Here is a 27476-nt window from a genome sequence, read left to right on the forward strand (position 1 = left end):
GAGCTACTATTATTCATCAATTAGTACCAATGTCGTTTAGTTATAATTTATTGTGATTGTGACACTGTCTTACAATGATTTGATCACATAATGGGTTTCTTGCGTATAAATTTTTGCCAACCCGTTTAAAAATATCAGGTACAAAGTTATATTATGTAAACCTTAAGAGTATACAATATAATATTACCAACCCACGCCACGACAAAGACGATATTTTTGCATAAAATATACTGCAACATGCTTGAATTTGCTTACACATGATGTGATCCAGGTCCTGACCACAATTTTAATTCAGTTTTTTGTTCTAAACATTTTGTTAGCTAGACGAATCTTTATTATAAAATTAACTACTCTATAGTTTGGTAACTTTATACAAATAATTAGTTTTAAATAGCTCATAATATTTTAAAGGATAATTATAAATTGCTCTACTTACTCAAGTACTAATTTCGTCGTCGCTCACAAAGCAGGATCCTGATCAAACAGCCCCTTTACTTAATTAACGTTCAGGTACAACGTTAGACTATAATTTTAAATAATAACAACAATTTACGTTGTTATATTGAGGCGATAGTTGAATCTTCCTCAATTTGAAGTGGCCTTTATTCCTCCTTTTATCTTTTAGTAACATGACCTACAGGCTAACTGGATCCAATTTGTCGCAGGCGGGTATTCGAAACTGGCCAATCACAAGGCGCCTCCTATTACACGAATTTGCCGGGACAGGGGACGGTGAGGCGAGGTAATCGGTCTAAAGCTGGCTTTATCCAATACACCTTTTGCCGTGATAACAGATCTGATCTATTGAACTATCATTATAGTAGATTAACATTTAACGTGATCATTATCGCGCATAATATCCAATTACCTTGATCTGATGCTTATTATTTGTACTCATGTGTTTATAATGACGCTTGGGAGATAATGCAATAAATACACGTATACTGTTGATGTTATTCATAAGGTCAATTAGTTACAATAAGCTTAAAAGGACTTGACATGTTATTTTATTTTCAGTAATATCATTAGTAGTATTGACTGCCAAGACTAAATTCTACAAACATTTTTTTATAAGCCGGTAAACGAGCAGACGAATCACCAGATCGTAAGCAATCAGCGCCGTCCATGGACACCCGAAACACCAGAGGTTACAAGTGCGTTGCTGGCCTTTTGGGGTTAGGAATTTAAGGGTTGTTAGAAAATTGGGAATTGGGAAGGTGGGTTATTGGGCCTCCGGTAACCTCACTCGCATGACGAAACACAACGCAAGCGTTGTTTCACATCAGTTTTTTGTGAGGCCATGGCATCACTCCGGTCGAGCCGACCCATTCTTGCCGGAGCATGGCTCTCACACGCGTGAAAACATGTTCATTCAACTAAACGGCTTAGTTTACATATTATAAGCTTATTCACTTACTGCATGAACTATTGCGTTGCATATCGTATCATCATCAGCATCATCAGCGTGTTTCTGTCCTTGTCTGTCTCCAATGGCACTTCACTGAGCTCGATCTTCTTCTACTGAATAACCAGTGGTTATTACCAAGACTGTAACAATGAACAAACGTTGTAATCTATTTATACTTATACTTCAACATCAGAATTAGGTAACCATAAGTACCCATCTACGGTTTCCAGTAAGAAGACACTTGTAACACAAAAAAATATTACTAAAACATTTTGTTCCCGTCTCGAAACACGAAGAGTACAGTCATGGCCGATTATTCATACATAATACGCCTTCCTACTTCCAAAGCCTTTGTCACATCTTATTTATTATTTTTACTGTACTGATATGAAAAGAATAAAACTCCTAATGAGGTCGTTTTTTGTGAAATACTTTTTATTGTGTATTTTGTTGAAATAAGTACGTACTATGTATGTACAAATAAGCTGAGTTTTTTAATGATGTGTATAATAAACCGGGATGAATTTAATCTAATTTGATGGTTAAGGAAAAATAATATAAGGGTAGTTCTTCGAAATTTGATTCTTCGACTGATTCATATGGCCAAAATTTAATTCCACTTTAAGATCTGTAACACGTGTTCATGTGAAAATAGATATACCAAATAACGTATATTCGAATGAGGGACTCGTTTTTAAAAAATAGTTTTCGAGATATCGACGTTCGAATATTTTCTGCCCAGATGAATCAGAAATTGTTACAGATGAATCTGTTGAACAATTGAAAATTGTATGTAAATGAGCTCTGTATTTATTTTAATTTCACATTCTTTTAATTTCTTTTTAGAATACCATTTTCGAGTACTTTCGCACAGAGAAATCACGAGCATTCATCATCACGCTTGCTCAGGGCGGATTAGCAATTTCAGACTCATATTAATTAAATTCCTCAAAAAAAAGTTTTTAAATTATAGCTATAACCTTTATAGCTAAGTTAATTTAAAAATAAGACTAGTAAAAAAATGGACAACGCAACTTTTATGATTCATTTGCGGTTTTGACCATACGAATCAGGCACAGATGAATCAGGATTTTGCTTACAATCATGCATAACTCATCGTATATACAGACTTCATTCTTGACATTTTTCTACACGAATGTATAACCAAAAAGCTTCACACGAAACATAGAATAAAGTTTTAAAACTGTAAAGTAAATTTTATAAAATAGGCATTGTAATCAGGATGCCATGTAAACCAAACACAGATGACCTGGATCTAAGCCAACCAGCCGCACGTTCGCCTCCTAGCTTGTCCGTTGCACGCCTGGTTTCCCTCCGCACAGGAAGCCAGACTCTCATTATTAATACCCGACCAAGTATGGTCATTGCAGCTTACGCCATATTAACAGTATTATACGCCGGACACTTCTTATTTATTTATTTATAATCATACTAAATGTTATTGCATATTTTTTTTGAAGAGGACAACTCATCTCCTTTCGATGTAATTATAATTTATATTGAAATATCAAAGGGAAAATTCGACTACTTTGTTCCGGAAAATGGCAAACGGACACGCCATATGAATCAGAAGAACAAGCTTTAAAAAAATATATTTTGTACCTAGACTGCAATTATTTAAAAAATATTATTTGTCCTAGTAACTGATATAGCTAAACTATACTAAAAAAAATATTACATGCCTTTTTGTTCGTTGGTTTCAAAAATATTCTCATAGACATCGAAAATTTTGTCTCTGAAGAACTACCCATAAATAAGCCTCTTTAATAAATGTTCCCATTCGTTTGAACATTATAATGTTATTTGTTCACTTTGAACCGTACGAGGTCATTTAGAAGGATTTAAAGAAATCGCAAACATGCTATAATTAGTAGCTTTATCATTGTTTCTGTTTTGTTATTTCGTTTATATGTTTTTGGTCCCTGTTACTGGCTATTATGGTTTAATATAATTGTAATTACTAACTAAACTAAATGTTTTGTTTTGTTAATCTGCGAATGTTTAGATTTATGTATTTTCTACATGCTACAAAAGCTGCAATTATTAACTAATTAACTTTATTGCGAAAAGACCCTTTTCAACTACCTATCCCAAAGATCTTCTTTATAAATATCAATGTGCACTTTCGACAGCACGAAACAGAGCCACCATTGGTTATAATGATTGGTTACTTAATTTAAATTACAGTCGAGTATGTCAACGGTCCCACCGTGACGTCACTGGTATCTGGACATGATCATGTCGCAAGTGATTATGGGTCGTTTCATTACGAGACTATTTCTACCAGCACTTGGCTGTCCCCTGCGATGTTATCGGTTAAGCCCACGGTTTATCGCCACCATCTTTGCCCCGATAGAACTGGCTTTGAGTGGCGACTCTCAAAGATTAACACCATTATCTCTTCCGAACTTGTCTTACGGCTACTTAGGTGTCACAAACTTACTTACGCAGTTACTTCCCGGAGATCTGATATCATTATACTAATTTGTTTAATAAGAACAAGGATAGGATGTTTCGGACACGATTTTGTAACGAAACTTGTGAAGGTTAAGTAGTCAGGAAGGAATTAAGACGTTTCATTTACAAAAAGTCTGTAGTCTCATTCTTAGTTATAGCCATTTGACTAACAATTCAGTAATTTAATACCAGGGAGTAATAAGTAGTAGTACATTAGCTTCTTGCAAAGGAATAGTATTTAATGTCAGTCGAGAACTACAATGACTAAATATTAGCTGACTGCCAGTTCGCTTGCAATAAAATGCTCGTGTCCAACTTGAATTTAATAATAATGCTTATTACTTACTACTTTTAAGTCACGACGTCGACGGTTCTTTTAATTAAATATATTTTAAAGGCTAACTAACAGTCTTAAAACTTTAATAAAGAATAATGCGTGCGTGAGTGATGTCCGTTACAGGGAAGGCGTAATTTAATCAACGGCACAACAATATGTTTTTCAATTTGTTACACAAAGACACGGCTCAGGGGCTCAGTTTTATTGAGTTTTGATTTGAAAACGAACAAAAGATGACCTCAACATAATAAAAGCGAAACTGGAACGTTGTGTATGGTATTGAGGCTAAATGAAACATTTCGGCAAAGGCCTTTATTACCCACACAGGGTTGTGTTGGTAACTGCTAACGGTAATAAAAATGACAATATAATGTTTTTGCAAAAACGTTCAGAATTCTTTGCTAGCACATCGCCCGTATTGAGAAGTCTTGAAACAAAACTGACTGAGTATTTGCGGTACAAGAAACAAATCATTCACTAAGTTTTATTACAAAAGACTAGATATTAGGCACTGGAACTAGTTACTTGATATTTACCGATTGTTATAGTTGCTTTAACTCTCGACTCATTGAATATTTCTTACAGACAACTATATTAAAACGCTAGTCTGCTTATTGCCCATAAAAACTTTGTATTTCTTGTTTACTTGATAGTCGTGTTTTCAATGAAACTTAAATATTGGAAATAGCCTCAGGATAAATGTCTAATAAACTAAAATGTTGGTAAGTTAACTTTGCCATACTGGTTGAAACATCAACTAGTTACTATGTCTTTTAGTTGGAATCTGTAAAGAACATATAAATATTATGTTATCAAATCTGAATTAAACACACCTACGACACGAAAAATAACCGGGATATAGGAAACACTTTTGTTATAAAATAAATCCAATATTTGTGTCGTATTTGGTCGTTTTCATCGTTTAGGTGTAGTAAAATAAGAGAGCGAACAAGATTTTAATAGCCCCGTAATCCCTGATAAGCCGACACCTGCGCGAAACCACATGAAACGTTCTATTTTTCTGTTTCTAAGCCGCCGTTTACACAGAAATAGAAGAACCGTTTCTAGTTATATGAACTCGTTAGCCGTGTAATTAAACCATCGTCGCTAGTATTGTGCCATAGCTTAAAGACCGCGCGTTATGTTCTAAAAATGTTCGTTCCTTGATTCCCTGAACGTTATTAACGCAGCTATAAACCTTGCTGAAAGCAACTGTATTGTGCACGAATGTCGAGTAAATAAATATGGCTTGGACGGCAGGTACTGTACTTTAAAAAGAAAAAATATGAAGCAATAAACAAGCAGGCATACATAAACACCTACGGGTATAACGTCAATGTTTCGTGTATTTCCCGTGTAAGTGGGTACATAAAAAAGCTTTCAGACCGATATTCCAATCAGCGGAACGACTAAGTAACGCCGTGTCTCTTTTATATTTTTTCGCTCTATGTTTTTCTTACAGCTAATGGTGCCGATCGTAAATGGGATAAGATTTTTATTTTCTTTTTGATGTGCCCTATTTAAGGGAAGCACCCAGTTACACTTTTATGTAATCGCCTCTTTACGGATGAACACTCACGATAAACACACGTGAAATTGTTAAAAGTACGATTTAGGACTCCTAAGATTACCGGGGATTATTGTTATTGAATCACGCTTTTCAAACAACCTAAATTTGCTGAGGATTTCGGGAACGAGCATTTGAAACAGAGGAAATTATTTTAGGTTAACATTTCTCTGTAAAAGTGCGTTGATTTTTGCCGAAGAGCTACGCATGCGGTCATAAATATAAAGGAATCCCTCGGAAATCCATTGCCTCTGTTTGATAATGTCTTTTGTTAGCATAAGACCTCATAGGCCGCGGGATTCCATTTCTTATTCTACTTTTCAATAAACCGAATCTCCAGTGTTGGGTCATTTTATGTCGGTTCTTAACCGGATCAACCCCAAAAATAAAGGCGCCCTCCGATATCTATTGTTGTCTGAACCTATTAAATTAGCAATAATAGTAGGGGTTTTACTCGAACGAATGTTTATAAATGCGAGAGTAATTTTTGTTTACTAAAGATTTGAATAGGAGTCTATTGTTGTATGATAGTGCAAAATTGTGCGATTAAAAAATGTTTAAAAATAATTATTTTCCAAACGAATAATGCAGATTTGATTCTCATGTTAACCACATTTGTGTATTTTATTACTAACTAGCAAACCCGGCGAACTCCGTTTCGCCAACGATTCTCCTTGTATTTCTGCTTTTCTCTTGATTTTTCCTGAAGTTTCTTTGCTATAAACCTCACGGAGCCCGAGACCTTTCCAACGAATGCAAAACCGTGGAAATAGGTTCGTGCGTTCTGGAGTTATAGCGTCAGGAAGGAAAACCCGACTTATTTTTATATTATAGATTATATTCTTCATTTGCCGAAGTAATATGTTCTTATAAGTATTAAACTATATAGTTCAGACAGACTATATTCTATTTTATTAACAAAACTGGCTTAATCCTATTAGTACCATAAATGTGAAAGTTTGTGATGATGGTTAGATGGTTAGTGAATATTAGATGCCTGGTAAAAGCTGAGATTTTCTATTAAAAGATTTGTAGGTCGTACATAAGTTTATTGTTACAGAAAGAACAGCTCGAATAAGGTTTTCCACTAAATATGTATTGTGCTGTGTAGCTACGCAGATGTAATAGCTAAGCTGTAAAATTATGTGATCGGTTTCATTGATACTAATCTATGTAGCTTTGCGAGGAAGATGAGCAGCTCGAGTATGCGCTGTATTGATAGTAGTGAAGCCATTCATAGCACACATCCATAGCACGCATCTTTCCATATAAAAACATAGCTTAGCTGAGTCCGTTTCCACCAGTGCTAAGCTATGTGTATAAATAAGACGCCAAACGCATCTACCGCATGTAACATAGCACATCTCTGGTGCAAAAGCAACCCAAGATTGTTCGAAACATAACCATTAGGTACTTGAATTTTTACACAACTATCAAAATATTCACGTACCTACATTACATAATAAATGTATGTTGACGAGCATCAACAAGTTGTCGGTGAGTCTCGAAAACCTACAAACAGTGTGATTAAGCTGCTTTTTACACGTTTATCTTCAGTCAAGAAATAAACCTAGCTATTTCAACAAACGTACAATGCGCAAACCAGTCAAGCGAAACTGTATTATGTGTTGTTGGTAGCACAGTTCATTATTGTAAGTCATTCATCATAACACTTTTTTATTAAACGAAACAAATTTGTCAGTTTATGCGGTGAATGATTTTATATTTTCCCGATTTTGATAGAAAAATATAACCAAGCTAATTCCATATTCATACTTTAAAGTCGCTTATAAAATTCATGGAGTATTTCAGTGAAATATTTTACGGGTATATTACCGGCATCGCTACGGACGCGTAGAGTGGTCCTTGAATCGAATTTAATCGACTAAGCTTTCGCATTCAGTGTAGTTAAGTACCCGGCCATAATGTTAGCATTCCTGCATGTGTAGCTCTTGATTTAAACGTTTTTTGGATTATATAATAATGTAAGAGTTACGTAGAGTTTTAGGAGATGATTATTTGTTTATTATTTCAAAGTTAAACTGTTCAATATCCTCCTACTGTTTAAAGCGGTTTTGTTTGTATCTTAAGGACATTATACATAGTTAGACTACACAGATGTGAATAGGTACATAACTCTTTCCAGTATAGATTTGTAGTACCTAAGGTAGGAGCGACGCTATTACCGTACACTGAACTAAATCCAGACTTAGCCAGTAGAACGCAATAGTATTTTTCTTTCGCAGCCATTCAGACCGAGTATTTTGTCGTATATTCCCTAGACCAATAAAGCTTACAACATTTTACATAAAGTGAGTACGATAAAAGGTCCAAATACTCATTACCGTACATTTGAAAAGGGTTCTATCAAAAGATAATAAAGCCTGATAACCGTCGGGTGGTACCAGGAGCTCATATGACCGCAGAGCTGCCTAATGTTTATTCGGTGAAAGCAGATCGCAGTGCACCGGAGATGGGGTCGGCGAGACGATAGCGCAGCCAATCATACTCGAACATGACACCCGTCTAATACACTGAGATATAGAAGCGTAAACAACTTCTAAAATCTAAAACATGTATTGGTTTGCGCTATTTTAGACTTAGTGTGTACTCTACGTTATATGACGAGGAAATGACGCGGCTTGTTTGGCCACGAGTTGAGATTGCGAGGCGAACGAACATTTTATGAACTTGGATTTTGCTATTTAGTTGGTCAGTTTCAAAGTTTAAAGTGTTTAGTTTTGAAGTGCTTAAGTTAAAAGTTTCTCTAACTTTTTCTCTAATATTGCCTAGAATATTGGTCTGCTTGAGGTCGACATAATAATTAATTGAAGTATTTGTTATTAATATACTATAGGACACAACATAAACGTCTCGGTGTACATGAGCCAACACCACAGACCGCTACAACTGTTGCGGGAAGCTAATATTAGTCATGTTAGGTCATCTCGTCATTGACAGAATTATGATACACTAGTTGATATCGAGTTCCATTACGTGATTTTGTCTGTATATTTCCAAGTAACATGTCGTAGTTTTGGACAGTTGACAATTGTAATAAAACTATTCAAATTTACATATTTATATATTCGTAGTTTTAATTATTCATTTACATAAATTATTGCCTCGTTAAACCATTCGATAGTGGTCGCAATTGCGACTACCAGTCAAGGGGCCTTAGGTTCGATTTCCGTGTCGGGCAAAGTATTGCTGGGGTTTTTTTCGGTTTTACAAAAATTTCTTCGTAGTAGCACGAAGTCTAGAATTGTGCCCGCTACTTATATGGCAATAGGCAATATTACATGGGACTTATAACACAAATGGTGAAAAATGGGTGTACATTGTACAATGACATTACGTGCTGTAATGTGCACCTCTGCCTACCCCTTCGAGGATAAAAAAGCGTGAGGTTGCATAAATGGTGCGAAACATAATATTACTTTTCTGTAAATGAATGTCATTATTTATTACTCCTAATTTTTGTCAGTTCTGTAATAAGCCCCCTTATAACTTATAACTAAGGAAGCGGAACAAAGGCCGCCATTGTTATTAAATTCTAATTATGAAAACGCAATTATACAAATTAAAATCATTCCATTCCGGACAAAGCCAAGGGCATCAGTTGTACTTTTTAAACAAATATTCCATCTCAATTTTCTTCCTTTATTTCGCTAAGTAAGTCAAGTAATAAACTTCAAAGCAGTTTTGTGTTAAAATAATATAATAAATCGGCTTACTCTTGCTCATAAGTATGAATAATTAATGAAATTTTGTCGTCTGCTTCGTTAGTAGATTAAAATGATGGATCATGTGGGTTGCCATAGCTTCTTATATTTAATTAAGTTAGTGTTTAAACGGGAAGTAGGCTATAACTTGATTGTTTGTAATCCATCACGTTGGGGACTTTCCAAACGATATTGTAGAACAAGCCATCCATCATACCATCACGGTATTTATTACTTGTAGAAGTAATCAAAGGAATTACAACCATATCTCCACTTTGTTATCTTATCTAAGTATGACGTAATTAAGAGCGAGGCTGTCGAAGTAGATTATTTTTTTTTATAAAAAGAGAAGGGTGCGTTCACAAACATACATTTTCACATACACCTAGACCCAAAACAACAATTTTTGGATCACACAAAGAGTTGCTTCGTGCGGGAAACGAACACGCTATACTTTGCGCGGCAGCCGGTCGCCCAGCCACCGCACAAACCGTGCAGTTGCTAGATTTTAAAACATTGTATTTTAGTTTCAATGTACAATACACACAAAGTTGAATTTAAAGTAAGCTTGTGATTTTCTGAAGTGTTAGGCAGAATGGTGCACTCAACTTTTGCCAGCTTTGTTAATAATCCTTTTGTAACAGAGGTTTACCGAACAGCGAACGCAAGGCCAAAGTATGTGCTTTGTACTGAGCATTTCGAAATTGAAATATCTGCATAAGTTTTTAAACTGAAATGGTCCCTAACAATATCATTAAAACTTGAAACGGGATATGGGATCATGACGCTTGCAACAGTGCCGAAATCTCGGAAACTCATGGAAATTAATAAACATGGTCAATGTCCCGTTTCAAGTTCTAATGATATTATTGTAATATCCAGTAATATTTTTTCTGCTTCGAGGTTAGAACTTGTAAAATACGTTTCCTTTGGTCAGTAACTGGATCTACCTATAATAATTATGTAGAATTTAACAATATATGTTATAAGTCCATGGATCTATTGCCGATCATCAAGCACGAATGACAAACTCTTTGTTAAAGGCTGGCAACGCAGTTGTAACTCCTTTGTGTGTCGATAGATGGCACTAATTACTTATCTGTCTGCTCGTTTGTATCATGTACTATAAAAACTATATAATACATCTAATAATATGGACTTCGCGGTACCTCTAAAATCAAAAGATCCAGACTACTTTTCATTATCCGGAACTGCGGACTACCTAGTGGGTTTACCGGAACTCCGGCTCGAAAATTAGTAGTAGGAATGGGGTATGGGAATATTTTTAGTCAGTAAGAGTCTGACACTCCCTCTCGCCTCGCCCAAGGCGGGAGAAGTCATTAGATGTTTTCTCCTCCTTAAAAAAATACTACTTTTCATTGCATATACTAAAGAGAGCTCAGCCAAAGAAGCAGACACAAAATGTTATTACATATATTTCTATTTATACAGAAATATAAGAAGAATTTGGCACAGTACTAATAAAACTTTGTTTTTCACAGCATACGGCAACTTGGGCAGTGTGCTGACCACACAGGGCCGGACCGCGGAAGCGGAAGTTGCCTTTGAGAGGGCGCTCAAGTACCGCCCGAATATGGCAGACGTGCATTATAATTTGTGAGTAACTTTTCATATATATGTTGTAATAAATGTTCTGTAATGCTATTTGTTTTGGTAGGTATGAGTTTTATTTGTTACTAGCGACCCGCCCCAGCTTCGCATGGGTGCAATGGTGATATATTATACCTGTATTATACATAAAAACCTTCCTCATGAGTTACTCTATCTATTAAAAAAACCGCATCAAAATCCGTTGCGTAGTTTTAAAGATTTAAGCGTTCATAGGGACAACATGACACATGACAGAAAAAGCGACTTTGTTTTATACTATGTAGTGATGAATGGATCAAGGTTCTTAAAAGTTCTTGTAGTTTACTAAAACTCTTCATGTCTCTTGAAAGTACTATTGCTCAAGTTGTACAATTGAAATAGTACAACTTGAACAATAAGTTCATAGATACATTTATAATTGCTATCTTCTAAGCATAATGACCAAAAAGGCGCACAGTTAAATAAGTGGTACCTAAAAACATTCAGTTCAAAAAATCTCAACACTAACATTTCCACGATATTCAATGAAAAGTTTAATTTGATTGACACTAAAATGTAACCTAAAACAAAAGACATTACCGACAAGCACATACTGGGTACTATTATACCGACAACAAAAGTTTAATAATACATTCAAAGGGTTCGAGACTGCTCTTAGCGGAGGGTGAAATAATATTCGCCATGTCTTCCCCAAGGGACTAAAAAGGCAAAAGGTCCGATCCCTATTAAGGACATCGGGAAAAGAAAATATTATAAAACATAATAAATGGCAGCCACACAGCATTCGCTTCGTCGTCGTTCTTAAATCTCTCTTGTTTGAAGATTCTTCACAAAAATCAGTAATGAAACTTCTTTCAGATAATATGCCATGTCTCCGTAACGTAGTGGGTATTTATATTGTTTGTATTATTATTATTTTCCCTTGGGGTAAGAGGATTACATAAAATAATGGATGCGAATTCTTAATGAGGTTGCTATTTTAACTTCTAAAATGGAGTGCTTCGTCAGAAAAGCCTCTCAAACCATCTTCTATCATAAATGATGATGCTATTAAATCGCGTAATTGATTATACCTTCAAATTAAAGCAGTTAGTAAGATCAAAATACCGAATAAACACAAATATGAAGACTCTGACGTTTAAAAACTTTTACCCGAAAACAATACGTCTCCCTGGTCCCGTTTACCCCAGGAGACGCTCGATCAATAGGCACAGAACGACGGGCCATCCCATTAATTCACGGAGGATTCCACTTTTTGAATTAATCGGGTACGAAGCTCTCTGCTCGGCCACCTAAGCGTTGGGTTTCCGAGCAGTTTCACAAATTAACGTCAAGCCACACGATCATAATATAATTACGCGAAGAGGTCAAAAGGACTGACAGCCACTATGTACTCGGTTTGATAAGATCTGTGTGGTGAGTGTGCTTCAATACACGCTCTTACATCAATCCACCAACTTCTCGTTAACTTCTCAACTTATTTTGGATTGTTTTCATAATTTTGAGATAAATCTTAAGGAAGATTTTGTAGCTTATCATCAGCATTTTGATAAGTAAACGCCGAACTTTGTTTTGTTTTAATCTACTTACTCCCTTCTAAGTGTGTAGAACACTTGGAAGAATTAAGAATGTTAATCAAAGTAAGCATGCGTACGTAGTGATAGGCGGTTTAGCTGATCCCCATTTTGCACTAAACATGTTCGCCATAAACCGGCCTGTTTACGAGGAAGATCGTTTCAATCTCGGCCCCTATGAAGATAATAGGTATTGTTTAACCTTCCATTTTGGTACGTCAGCTTCTTAGCTTGTTTGAATAAAACCTTGTTAATATGTTCATGTAAAAGGCGTGGGACGTCCGGGTTAGCTCGGCAGCGAGCTAATAGAACGTCGTAAAATTGTTGTGCTAGTCATGGTAGGCGCTCGTGTGTGAATTACTTGTATTTGCCGGTTATATCTTCCATTGTTTGCTTGTTCGCTTAATGCAACCAACCATATATAGAAGCAAAGGATTATTTCTGCACATTCATTATACACTAAATGTACGGGGTTCAGTCCCCGCAGAACATTTGTATTTTCCACACATACTTATCTAAGTGGTTCATTATTTTTCATTATTACTTCCTCGCCCTGTATGACAACCCCAGTGGCAGTGAGTCGCTATGTTTAAGTAGCTATTCGTACGTGATGATAGTCGAGCATGCGTTCAGACGTAAGCTGAATGGGCGAGCATCGCATCTCCTTATTCTATTAAGGTCATACGATATTAGGCACGTGCTCGATATAATCTCTAATACCACGCGTTGTAATCGAAAGTACTGCCGCACAAAAGGCGGTACTAGAAGGTTTAGATAAATAAATATATATAAAGCGTCATACAGTTGTGGAATAAAGTTGGGGAAACGTTCTTACGATCGGTTGGCTTCTTTGATTGAATGAATATCCGTTCCGTACGAGGCACAATAAAAAGGTCACAATGCCTTGTTAGTCGTTGCAAAATGTGCCTCTGATGGCCAACATACGGATCTAACAAATGGGATTGTTATTGGGATGACGTCGTAATGCTTTATTTAATTGTCTATAAACTAATGTTTCTCGTTTATTTCCCCTTATGAACGGTACAAACATCTTGTCTCACTTTTGTAACGATTTCAAAAACAGTAATGTTTATTTAACATTTGTTAAGTTTTATTTTTATAGAATTGTTTAAACCTTTCGAATAAATCGAATTATGGAGTAACGATTGCATGTTTTCTAATATAAGTAGGTATTAAAAGGTCTTAATACAGCGTTTAGTTAACATAATTATAATTGTCGGAGGTTTAAAAACCCCATAGTGCTGAGATAACAAGAATCAACCCCTCCATCAAGTAACTCGTTAGTCACCCTTAGTCGGCTGTACTCAGAGATAAGAATAGTCCCCTCATTACCGTAGAAACAATGAAATTGAAATTCACGATTGTTCTTTATAAAATAATTATTTCAAGTAGAAACGAAGTAGGGACGACGTAAAAACGTAAGCGTCATCTTATTGGAGTGAATTATTACTTGGAGGCAGACATAATGGCCCTTGAGCTGGGATTTCTCGCAAAGATTAGATTATTCCAATTGTGGTGGCAAGAAATCACTTGAACGCATTGCTTGTCGCTTGGGAATTTGCGAGGCTAGTGTTTACTTGCATATGTTGAATGGCTAAACGGGGCATAGAATCTGTTCAATCTAGGCTAGGGTTGTAAGTCGTTAAAGTCTAACGAGAAATTGAACTAGGCTTTCTGATAGATGTTAATGGTTTTTGGTAATGACTTTACTTTATCCCTTGAATGGGTTTTCTGTAGCTACGTTACGTACTTTAATGTAGGTTGTAGAGATGATGCTCTACTAACCAGTTGCACGACTATATCCAGACTATTCTACCTTAGGATACAAAACATAATAATAAACATATAAATAATACTTTGGCCTAATCTTGCAATCATCAATAAACTGTGCTCTTACAAATCATCAACGCCAAGTTTTAGTCTAAGCTATGAACCTACAAATCATATTTAAAAGAATGATCTATGTCTAGAAGTATTATAAAACCAGGACAAGGATTTGTACCAACAAATCCCGAATCAATTGACGCTATTTGCAGTAGTGACGGCGCACGAGTCGCGTTGTATTTACAGGGCTCTCGGTTAAAGAAAGAGAACTTGTTCAAGTATAAAGTATCGTATATAACGTTTGTATGTCTGTTTGTAGTAGAATCGTAGAAGATAGAATGTGTTTTATTGTTGTTAAAGTGGAAATGAGACGGTAAATCAATATATAAAACTTTTTGTCACTTGTAAACTAAAAATCTACATACAGTCGTTGCTATAGGTCTTGAAAATGCGTGGACTTTACAGTTTAATTCTATTTATGATGTATAACAACGATTACACTTGTTAAGATAATGAAGAAGATAATATTATCTTTCACTTTATGAAGGAATATGGTCAATATAACATGTTAATTCACCACGTAATAATATCCAATTTACGTCAGTAATAATAGTGCTGTAATTCTATGCACAAATTGTTAATAACATTGTTGCTCCTCTTCAGCTAACCAAATCTCCTTAAGCCAGGCATGACCTCTTAGCCTCTCGGAGACCTGTCTAAGTAAATCAATGTTACTACGTTAACCAATTATCAAATAACATGCTCTATGTAGAAAGCAGGTCATGTACATGGCTATTACCGAGGAACTTCGACTAATGAGATTTGACGATGGTCTCATGAATGATTTAGTTTTTGTAAGTAAAATATTGAAGTTAGTTTATTAAGGTTATTACCTAAATAGCATAAATTGATTTGTATATATGTAGCGTCGCGTCTACCAGCTGACAGGTCACCCCAGGTTTAATTTCATTAAAAGCGCTAACTTTACATGTCACTTTAGTTGATTAGGTTTAACCCGTATGTCTAGACTAACACAACATTCAAAGTACTCGTATTACAAGGTTTCTTTAAATATTTAAAGCAAAGATATCGTTACTCTAAAAATGCAATACAAACTCAATTCCGGAGCAATTGCCAAGAAAATAAAAAACGCGCATCAACCCTGTGTAATATCGGCAATACACAGAAAGCGAGGCAAGGCGAGGCGAGACTACAACGTCCCAATGGCGATAAGGCGTAGATTAAACTGGTGTTTGCTCACACACATATTTAACATTCCCCATCTAGACTCGCGACAACGCTTGCTTGGTATTTGCATACTTGTTTGCGAAACGATTTGGTCTACATCTGGACGCGTCTACATGCAAATGCAATTTATACGGGACCGTATAACACTTGCTACGAGTAATTGTAAATTCACTGGGATTTTTCTGGCTCTTTTTTCCTGGTGGACATGTAATTAATGTTAAGTGAAGGCACGGGTTTAGTGAACAACACTAACCTTTAGTGTTCGACACAACCGAGTTAAGCGTGTGTTTTGTTTGCATGTGTATTCTGTTTTTTTTTTAGATTACCTACGGTGAGTTTTGTGTCTAGTATTTGTTATGGGTACCATTATGATTATATCGTTTACTTTTTAACTGTCTTTGAATTTATTGCAAGTGTTTTTATGTATACAAGAGGATCACTTAATAGCTAAGAATATAATTATAATATCTGCACAATTCAATTATAAAATAATTTGTATTCCACCCAGCTTTTGATAATTGAATCACACCTTTCTGCACACAAACTTAATAGTTCTACTAGAACTTGTTAATTAGTTTATTTACAGCGCGTATTCTGCAATGCATTACAAACCTAATTATCTACGTCAGAACAGCGATGTTTCATTAAAAACTTTTTTATTTCACAATGCATTTGGAGAATAAATCAAACAGTTAAATTGAAACAAAAGAAAGGCGGGTAACTCTTGAGGAAAACTTGGCTCTTCCCTCTTTTCTGCGAGTTTTAACAGGAATCTGTGAAGTGACGTTTAATAATTCTGATAAGTAAGTTAGGTTTCAGTTGCAAAAGTATTTTAAGGATCAGTTGGTACATTTTATTCATAAGTATCAATGGTATGTTTACAATCGTTGTATAAAAAAATATTTCATTTAACATCTTATGTAGGTCGTGAGAGACTGATTAGATTTACAAGATTTTCATTTCGATAATAAAATAATAATATTATAAAGACGATAATTGAGTCAAATTTGTTCCAATAGAAATAAAAATATTATTCTTTCAGAATTTCAGTATCTATACAAAAGGCAAAACAAATGACACATCAATTACGTCATGCTCAAAATGATAAAGACGGCTACATAGCTTTTTCTTCACATCGCATTTAATTGCTATTATTATTTAAAAAGTAAAAACAAGTGACTTAATAGTGACGTCACACTTAAAAAGACAAAGACAACAATATAGCGTGATCGCCTTCTATTCAAATGAAAGTTTTCATCTACCAGAAGCTGATTCATACAAATACACATTTATTGTGAAGCAGATTTACCTAATATAGCGTTTGATTGGCAAAACAGTGACATTATTGGGGTTTTCAATGTCTAAATCCTCAGTATTGGCACCAAATCTGGATTATCGTGTGACGTAAACGGCAACAGATTCATCCATATAACTGCTGTAATATCAGATTACCTATAATAACAATATCTTTTATTTTCGGGAAAACGATATTGTACCTAACCGTATTTTCATGTTACTAAAAGACTGACTGAATATTATACTTATATTAGTATGTTTTATTTGTTTGCTAGTCTTAGTTTTATTCATATAAAGACGTTAACAAACAGGACTTTATTTATTCCATTCGCCAGTAGTCGTATGTTCACGTGGACATTCGTACCTCCCAATGACTTTCTGATTGGTAAATTGTTCTGGCCTACAATTCTACAAATGTACCACATTCCCGTAACTTTTATCAAACAAATATTTGCTTCGTACGAGAATCAAATACGAGTATGTCATACGCTCAGCAAGGCGGAATTATGCTTTACAATTTAATTACGAGGAAAACATTACCTAATTTCATTCCTGATTATGAATGAATCATGAAAGTATGAACATTCTCTTTGCAGACATAATTCATAATTCTTTATAATGAAATATTCTTATATTCTTTAAATTAAAGCTAGCTGACACTACAATACAACAGGGATTAAAAGAATGAGGAAATAAAAATCAGAATCTTATTTGATTCATCCGCTGTAATAAAACAGTACAAAGACGTCTGGCGATATAAAGCAAATTACTAGAAAGAGCCTTTAGCCTTCACTCGCATCCTATTAAGAGGAATTATATTATATTAGGTACCTATTTATAAAACAGATTTCAAACACGGATGCTTGCTTCCATTTTGTCTGTTATTAGAATGGCGGTTATTTTCCAGTTTACGTACGGTTTAATCCTTTTTTCTACAAACTTCTTTTTTTAGATGTTAGATTCGAAATTTGGAGATCTTAGAACTGGGATTGGGGGTGATGATACCAAAGAATATTTAATAATAATACAAAATATGAGTACATGCTAACAATAAGTAGAATTTGTATAGTGAACATTTGGGAAAAAAACCCACACATTCTATTAATATTAATTCTATAAGCACTTAAAGGACCAAATTGCTTTGAGTTATCAGTAATCCCTTTGTATGGGAGCTTCAATATATTCAGATGGCAGCGAGTGATTATATTGATTTCGTTGACAGAATAGATATACTCGATAAATGTGTATGATAGACAATTTTCTATACCCTTGATTGGTCGATGGAATGTTATATTTGACTATGATTATGGGTAATAATCTAAACACTATGCACTATAACTACGACACTTCAATTCCAGTCACTATAATTTAAAAAGTAAAGTTATATCAACAGTTTACAATTATTGTTAAATAGTGCAAATCAGAACCAATAGTTGCAGTGTCCTTTTGATTTTAACCTATCAAACATTGTACCACTCAATTTTTTCTTAAATTTTCAAAAAATATCCCTTTTATTTCCGAATCTTATATCCTATTTGTCTATTACAAGTTGATCAATTCATAGAAGACATACGTTTATGCTGGTTTCATGTCAATAAAATATGGATCAAAATATCGAAGAATACCGAAAAAATCGCGCATTTCTTTTGGTAAAACTTGGAAATTTGTCTACTGGCATCAAATTCACACCTATCTATTTGTGATAAAATATTGTATGTACTCTCGACGGATGCTGGTCCAAGTCCCTATCGACTAGCGATGCCATAGCGAACATAATTCTGTTACGCAGATAAGTGGTCAATTTGGCAATCTCTGTGTGCAGGGATCAGCAACACTTCGCTTACTCAATGTTTGTGTTCTGAACGCTGCCAGTCAATAGGTACGGGTTGTATGTGCAGTCTGTGTTTTTGATAATTGATTCCGATTTTGGGAAATTGATTATCCTAATAATGTAGTGTTTAGTGTACATTAGGTACATGTCAGCGATTAAATTAATTCTGATAATTGTGACTGGTGATCTGTATATCGGGTAGGAATAGATGTACCGTTAAGTTGTTATGTTACAGGTTTTATTTTTTAAAAACTTCATACAGTCTATGTAACTCACACGTTTAGGTAAGTTATTTGTAACAGAGAATGAAAATGGCGTAGGTAGACCCACACGAGCTATGAGCACTAAAATATTCAATTTATTCTAGAAAATAAATAACGAGCTAGTCTTACTAAAATATTAAAGGATAATGTTATTCATTGATAAAACTTAAAATTACAATAAAATGAAATTGGGCTTGTCGTATTTATACAAGCACGGTCAACGGTTCGGTAAACTGAAATTTCGGAAAGCGAGTTAATGGAAACAGACAAATTGCTTATTCAAATAAATCTGGAGTAAAATATCGTTCCCTTTGTGTAACGAGTTGATAATTCAGCTGTGAATTATGGCAACAATAAAGATAGTGTTATAATGCGTAAGTTATAATTTAAGCGCGGGGTGGTAGGCATTAATTCAATTCACAATTTGTCACCTCGGTTAAATCGCGGAATGTTGGTATCGCGTGCGAAGCACCCGGCCGCCCGCGCCAGGGCGGGGACGCAGGGCCGGTGTCGTGAGAATCGTGAGCATTCACTGCATAAATTACCTACAATTTATCCAAGCAACGTTTGCGTCGCCGCTCAAACGTGCCAAATTAAACAAACATTCCGTCATCATAATTTATGCAACGTTAACATTAACAAACCGTATCTGTATTTAATTTATCGCACCTACAAACGCGTGTGACTGTTACACCCGTCACGGCCAGCGCTTATAAATCGTTTGTTCTGAGCTTACACACACATAAAGTACGTAGGTCTATGTAGTAGCTACAGGGTATAGGTGTGTACACTAAGCTCATGTGCGGGCTGTCACTTTCGAGGTGTTTTCAATTCCAAATAGGTCGTGTTTCGCTTTCGAAATTAAACAGAGTATGGAATAACGAGCACCGAATACGTGCTTGATTGTATATTTAGGTATTTTTGTCATTTCATTGACCTATCTGCCTTTTTGGTCCAGCGACCTCGAATGCGACGGGTTTGAACCTTTAGATTCAATATCCAACGTTTTATTTATATCCTTAGTCCCGTGTACTTCAACCAGGTTCAACACTAATACTAATACTACACAAGAAGTCAGAAAAGACTTTTCAAAATAATTTAAACACAGTACGTAGCTACTACGTATATCTTTCTAATATAAAGGTCATTGCCTCTTCAAATCAGCTCATAATTGCTTTTCTCGCGTAACCCGACGCAGCGGCCGACCCGAGGGAGTATTGTGCTAATTACCGCACTTAGCAAGTGATTGTAGTATGATCTTATTAGCCAAGATGGCGGTCTGACGGTCATAATCTTGATAAAATATATCTTAGTCTTCGAAGCTGTAGAAATTGTTGAATTTCATGCTGTTGAAAATAGGTTTAGGTTTAGAATATCTTTATTTAAACAAATAACTATCGACCTTACAGGACACTGTGATAACAGTGGAGACATATACCTAGTATCAAATACATACAGATTTGTATATAGACTTGCGGTTATATTAAAAGAGAAGATAAAGCCAAGATTTAATTACTTTTTTGACTTCCAGTAATGACACCAATATTGTCAAGTTTACATATAAAATTACAATCGCATGCAATTACGTAGAATTCATAAGAAAAATACAATAATACATTTTTCATTTGTCTCTATATTTCTTGACACAAGACAATTTAAAACTAACAATTGAATTGCATCAGTTTATTGTCAATTTTATTCACGTCAGCTATTCAATTATGGCTAGCCATCTCAAGACAAAACACGCTTGAATATTCTGTTACTTAAACAAAGTCTTTAGTTTTAAATCAAACCGATTTGTTTGAATTCACTAGACTGTAAATAAATCTCTTTTTCTTACAAAACTTTTAAAACCTCCGTTAGTTTGGGTCTTCAACGAATCATTTTGAATTAAAATACTATTAAATCTAGCTACGTAATAAATCTAGATACAATAGATGACTAAATTTTATTTTAATGTCCGTCTTGTAGATTGTTTTAAAACATACATACGACTTTTTAATTTTCTTACAGAAACAAATACTTTCGAAGATATAAATATTATTTCCAAATAACGTCACTTCTAGGTATATTTTATACAAATGACGTATTTGCTCCCACTCCTTAAATTTGATTCGTTTTATCTAAGGACTGTTAAAAAAACATGCAAAATAAAAATATACAAATGTTATTATCTGATATCTTTTTGTTTTCTAACTGACGGGCTAATTAGATTTTCAATTTTTTTACCCCGTCATCATCCCAATTGAAATACATTTACAAATTGCTAGATGGAAATAGGATGCATTATTCTAATGAACAATTTCCATTCATTTATACTGGTGGTTGCAATTCAATAGTTAAATTCAGGTTACATAAACACAAAATAAAACAATTTGGATCGAATTATACATTAATCAAAAGTAAATTATCTTTTTTATCATAATTACAGTGTGAGCTACACGTAAGTGCGTAATGAAATGAACGTGCCATTGAAATAATAACAGTAAAAACTTTTGTGTCCGACCAGCTAATGAAATTCCACACACAGTTTAATTTACGTTACGTGCCAAGGGGACTTCGTTGTCGCAGTAATGGATTCTAATTTGATGAATATCGTATACAGACAATAATTTAAACAAGTAATTATTGGTATTGTGACCCGTAACGTTAATAACATCAAATTACAAAGAGAATGGACATGGAATTGCTTTTAACGGACTAAAAATAAAAATTGATTACCTATATTTTTCGTGAAACTTTTAATTTTGTTCCTAGTATCAAAATGCAGGCGATAATCAAAGTATTAACGGCGATGGCAAACTGCCTATTACCATGATTTTATCGAATCGATCTGTAAAATGGTTTGCAGTGAATTGTAATCGCGGTTTCGTTATTAAATTGTTTTATTGGTCTAATGGGATTCGAAGAAATTAATATACAACTAGTGGAAATATACAAGTAAGTAATTATAACATTATCATACTTTCTTTTCTATGAAGATCTAGGTTATAAAAATCTTGCTCCCCCTATTTGCATATAAAATTCTTGTATCTAGTATGAGTAGGTTTCTTACTACGGTAGATTTATTTTCAAAATATAAGTTTTTTAACAACGAAGTGTTAAAATGAATGCATTTCGATTTGGTAGAAAGGTCCCTAGCATGGTTATTAAACAAGATGTTTTGATTTCTAGATTAGACCAATTATTATTAGGTTTTAGGAATTAAAGTTGTCTAAAACACGTAATCGTTAGTTAACGTAACTTCGTACTACATATGTGCAACTCTGAGGACCTTTTTACGAAATAAAATATTTTTTCAATGTATTGGACATGTGTGTATTCCGAACTGAAAATGCAATCACAACATATTACGCAACAGTAAAACGTTTTGCTTCAGTTTCAACTTTTTTGTAGTTTCACTCCCTGGGGGAAGGGGGAAAAGTTTGCCCGTAAAAGTTTTCCTGATCAGAAATGCTTTTAGACACAATTGATCAAATTATGCACTGCATTTTTGTCGATTCTCATAATGAAAATGAATGGAACTTAGCTATTATGATGGAAGTTTGCAACTTACCGTTGGGATTCGAATTTAAAAGTAAATAGACGAGAGTTCAACCCCTAAAATAATTATATAATAGATACAGAATTTATAGATACAGATCATGATATTTAAACTATTATTGTGGCTATATTTAAATAGATAAATGTCATTATTCAAATACCTCGGTTAGACAAATAGTTCTGATAATGGACACTTTATATTCTGACACCAACATCAAATTGACTTCGGTTTCAATACTGTGTTTAATTCAAAACTATCACAAACTTATTACCATACCTGTTTTCGTACGAATGATCCTTGTAACCCACTTTCAGTTGAAACACGACTTTAAAAATGTTACGCAGAAAATTTAAAATCCCTTGTCGTAGTGTTTCAACCCTTATGACAGAGTAAAAAGGCGTATTAATCGAAAGTTGTGCAGTTGGGCCGTTGGGGGATGGCGCCTTTACGAAGTGGAGGGAAAAAACCTTTTCATCACACGTAGTGTTAAAAGCTGACTGGTTGCGAGTGTCGCTAAAATGTGTGAATGCCTATTTTGCTGGTGCACAATATTTTCCAACGGAACATTGACATTCAGTGGGAACCAACTCGTTGTGTAACAATTTGAGTGAAATTCTTTATGTAGCCTTTTTGTTAAATGTTTTACAGCCTGATTAAATAATGTTTTAAGTGATACTTTACTTATAACTTTTTAATATAATTTGGTTTTAAAAATTTACACAATTAGCAGAAGACAATAAAAATACCATAAATGTTTAAAAGGCAACGTGTTTGCGTATTGTGTTTCCACATACGAGCAAAGAGATAAGAACAAAATAGTAAAAGACAAAAAGTACGGGCTGCGGAAACCGTTGAAAGAAATAAAAATCGCGATAGTATACAGCCGACGATACGCTCCTAATTTATAGATACGGCTCCGAAGATAGTTAAGTATTTCGCTCGTTAGTGGTTAGTATTAAAGAGCCAATTTAATAGAAAGGAAAACGAGCATTTTCTCAGTTATTGTGGCGAAGAATTATTAACAATATTGTTTTAGCACGTGGAAGGAATTCAGTTCGTAATTTTGTACGGTTTGTATATTTACAAGATTTTGTTGTTGAAAGGGAAACCGGTTGCTTTATATTTTAAATTTACATAATTTGGCATCATCATATTTATCTGCATAGAACAAAGAAATTCGATAATTTATATTGTGCCTATTTCTGTAATTCTACCGTTAGCAAGTTTATTTAAATATCCAACAAACCTCCATCAACTCGATGACACGTATTCAGCGCATTTCGTGCAATTAGTTACATGCATCCATTTAAATATCGCCCAACAGCGAGACGAACGTCAACACGAGTTTTGGTAAGGCTGCACCAACCGCACAAAAGCAATTTCACTCACAATGCCAACGTTACAATAATTAGAAGGGAATTAGTAACAAATTATTGCTCGCGAAGAGTAGGGTATAATAGCCCGACCGAGCTGGATGGTTCTCATTAGTGTACGTTGGTCCCACGTAGAAGCAGCCTTGTTGTGGCCCTGCATTATTCATGCGGACAATATTGCACTGCCGCATCTATCTATACAGCTTTTATAACGTTGTACAGTTACATCAGGTGATGTTTCATTAAGGCTGACGTTTTGCATTGTTCGCTTGTAATAATGGCAACCAAATGTTGTTGACTTCTGCTTCTGTTGTTTGTAAGATGATTTTGGTCTACGACATAAATATCACGATACCAAAAATAACAAGATTTTAATCCTTGTTTCCATAGTTCCAGATATGGTTGATCAATAAAATGAGCCGTGTTTATGTTTAACGTTTTGTTTTCACATAATTACACGAATTCCCGCATTCTAAATATATTTCCTTGTTTTAGTACCTACAAAGAAAATGTTTATTCATGATCTCTTTGACACTTAATTACTTTTTCTGTGAATACCTCGAAACCATGTATTATTATGCTTTCGCAAAACAAACGTTCATCCACCTTTATTCCGAATCCAGCTTTGGTATGTATACAAAAGCTAAATAATGATGGGATTTGATGGTGTAGCGGGAACCAACGTTTGATGAGCTATGAATTTGCGAGCAGCAAGTGCTCATCACTAATTAGCGCCAAATGTGAAACTAGAATCGCAATATTAATGTGGAATATGAAAGCGTCAGGCTCCGCAGCTTCAGTTCTGCACGAAGGCTGGTTCAATATTTCATACGTCATATGAATACGTCACAAAAGGTGACTCTGATGTGGCTGTGAAAGATGAATAGTGTGAATGGAACGGATGTACGACAAATAGGCACTGTTCAAATACTCTTCTTTATAAGCTCCGTCGCATACAATTCACCGATTGTCATCTCCACGCCCAGCCTCCGTGTTCTCGTTACATTTGTTTCACCTAATTTTGCGTACTGAAACCAAACGTTTTATCACAATTCTTTGTGTTTCTACCAAACAATTATTGCGTTGTACTTCTATATAAACGGTTAAAAATTGTATTGCAATTATATAAGGCTTCACGTGAAACCTCTGTGTACAAAACTTTGTTAAACTTTTCACAGTAAACAATAATGGTCGGCGTAGTTATAAAAGGAATGTTTATTTTTGCCCTCGCCTTAGGCAATCGTCTACGATTATTGTTCAACTATGGAGATCTTATATTTGTATCTTGATTGATCTTATACTTTTGTTTGTATTTTGTTTTCTGATACATCGCATCACATAACATTTGTTTTTCTTTACCGGGGTAAGCAGATGCGTACCTATAGTGTACCCATTTGGTATCAGATCGTGGGCGGGTTTACGACTATAAACGGCTCAGAGAATTCGAGATATCGTGCTTGGAGCCGCATTTGAGATTTCACACCCTTGTTGATATAAAATCCCCCTGTAGGAGTTGCAAATCATTTTAAAATAGCTTAGCCTAGTACTACATAGTTTTGTTACTATAAATATATTCTAAATGCATTGTTATTTAGGTATCCCATAGCAATGTTCAGTTTTTAACCGACTTATATATAGGTAGTTATCTGTTTTTGTATATACCGTGACATTTAACTTGACCGCCGATAGGTACTTTAAAACGATTGCATACATAGTTTTACAAGCGGGATCAATATAGCGGTCGTTTAATTTGTTGTAAAACCACAGGTTAGTTAGTTATGAGTGTCAGACCGAAACAAGAACGACCTGTTAATTTATATTGATACTAAAATTGTTTATAAATGAAATAATTTTGGACTATTTTACACATGTTATGAATGAGGTTCGTTTGAAAACTAACTTCATAGTTCCATGTTAGAGTAATAAATTAAGTTGTATCGTTTAAAGGAATATGGTAGTTTTTATTTTATGAGTCTATTCTATTAAAGACGAACTAAACATATTTCTAAGGTAGAAACGTCAATAAATCGAGTGTTTATCTTTGTTTCAGGGGAATATTGCTACAAAACCAAAGACGTTACAGCGATGCTATCAAAAGTTTCGAGAGAGCAATTTACTTTAGACCTTCAATGGCTCGTAAGTACTTGAGATAAATTAATTATTAAAAACAAAGCCTCTTTGGTATTTCTTCATAGCCCTTACTAATAATTTGATTGTCCTTTCAAATTATTTTAGATGAGGGCCGGCCGAGTCTTTATTCTCTTCTAATTTTGTTATTGTCTTGGAAATAAAGGGGTTTATAATATTTTCATTGTTAGGTAAATACAAGAACAAGTTTTAATGGAGTGTTTTTAATGAAGTAAGCTATGGACAGATGGAAATAAATATTTAAAATGTTTTATACTTAACTCAAACTTTGGTTGGAGTTATTTTTGTTCGGAGATTGCGTCTAAAAAACAGTTCTACGGTTAGGCTGGTATTAGTATTACTAAGCAACCAACAACTTTTAGTCTATTTTAGGGCTGATTTTTGAGTTGAAAGTTCAATGATTGTTAGGATATATTATGCTACTTTTGTTCCGCGAATAAAAATAAATTTTGTTTTAGTTGCGTACGTGAATCTTGGGACATCGCTAATGGCGGACGGGCGTTTAGCTGAAGCAGCGAGTGCGCTCCGTGCTGGATCCCGGGCCGAAGGGGTGCGTGTCCGCGACCGGAGAGAACACGACGCTGCACGAGTGTCAGCCCTAGTACAGCTTGCAGCGTTACACTCACAACGAGGGCACTGGCATAAAGCGCTGTCAGCATATAAAGAAGCGCTGCAAATACTGCCAGATACAAATACACCGATCGTTGGCTGGACACGGCATGTAAGTATAGTACATTATGCATTTCCATAAGGTTCATTTTCAGTTAAATGTTCCAGTTAGTACATAATTCATGTTGAAAAAGGTTAGGGTAAATCTGCTTGAAATATAGCTATCAATGGAATTGAGGTGCGTCATGTATGAGAATAGATGTTGGCACCCTTCCTCCCTCCCACAATACAAGCAGCGTGATATATCGTTAGACTAATTACGGTTTTGTTGTTTGCAGAGTGTCCTTTCAATGGTGGGCGAGATTTATGTGCAGCTACAACAATGGCCGATGGCCGAGCACAGTTTAGTATCGGCACTGGCCGCAGCGCCGCATCACGCTGGTACTCACGTCACGTTAGCTCAAATACTCGCCAGAAATGTTAGTATACTTTTTAATCCTTTAATTAAATTAAAAGTGTTAATATCCCATTCTAAATGTACTAATTAGTTTACTGAAAATCCTACTTCATAAAACTATTTCGTTAATAGCTATTATAAGCTTAAGTATTTAACGTTAAG

The 27476-nt window shown here is 34.9% G+C and overlaps 1 protein-coding gene across 1 annotated transcript in view; it reads left to right on the forward strand.

Annotated features, from left to right (window-relative positions):
* Window positions 1-27476, forward strand: part of LOC118265341 (protein O-mannosyl-transferase TMTC1) — a 99444-nt gene that overhangs the window by 65760 nt on the left and 6208 nt on the right. Inside the window, exons 5-8 of the mRNA XM_035578169.2 lie at window positions 11018-11132; window positions 26151-26236; window positions 26707-26969; window positions 27196-27336. Of these exons, the coding sequence (XP_035434062.1) occupies window positions 11018-11132; window positions 26151-26236; window positions 26707-26969; window positions 27196-27336 (605 nt within the window). The remainder of the gene's footprint in view (window positions 1-11017; window positions 11133-26150; window positions 26237-26706; window positions 26970-27195; window positions 27337-27476) is intronic.

Source organism: Spodoptera frugiperda, chromosome 28, assembly GCF_023101765.2.
Source record: "Spodoptera frugiperda isolate SF20-4 chromosome 28, AGI-APGP_CSIRO_Sfru_2.0, whole genome shotgun sequence".
In the NCBI taxonomy this organism is placed as follows: Eukaryota; Metazoa; Arthropoda; class Insecta; order Lepidoptera; family Noctuidae; genus Spodoptera; species Spodoptera frugiperda.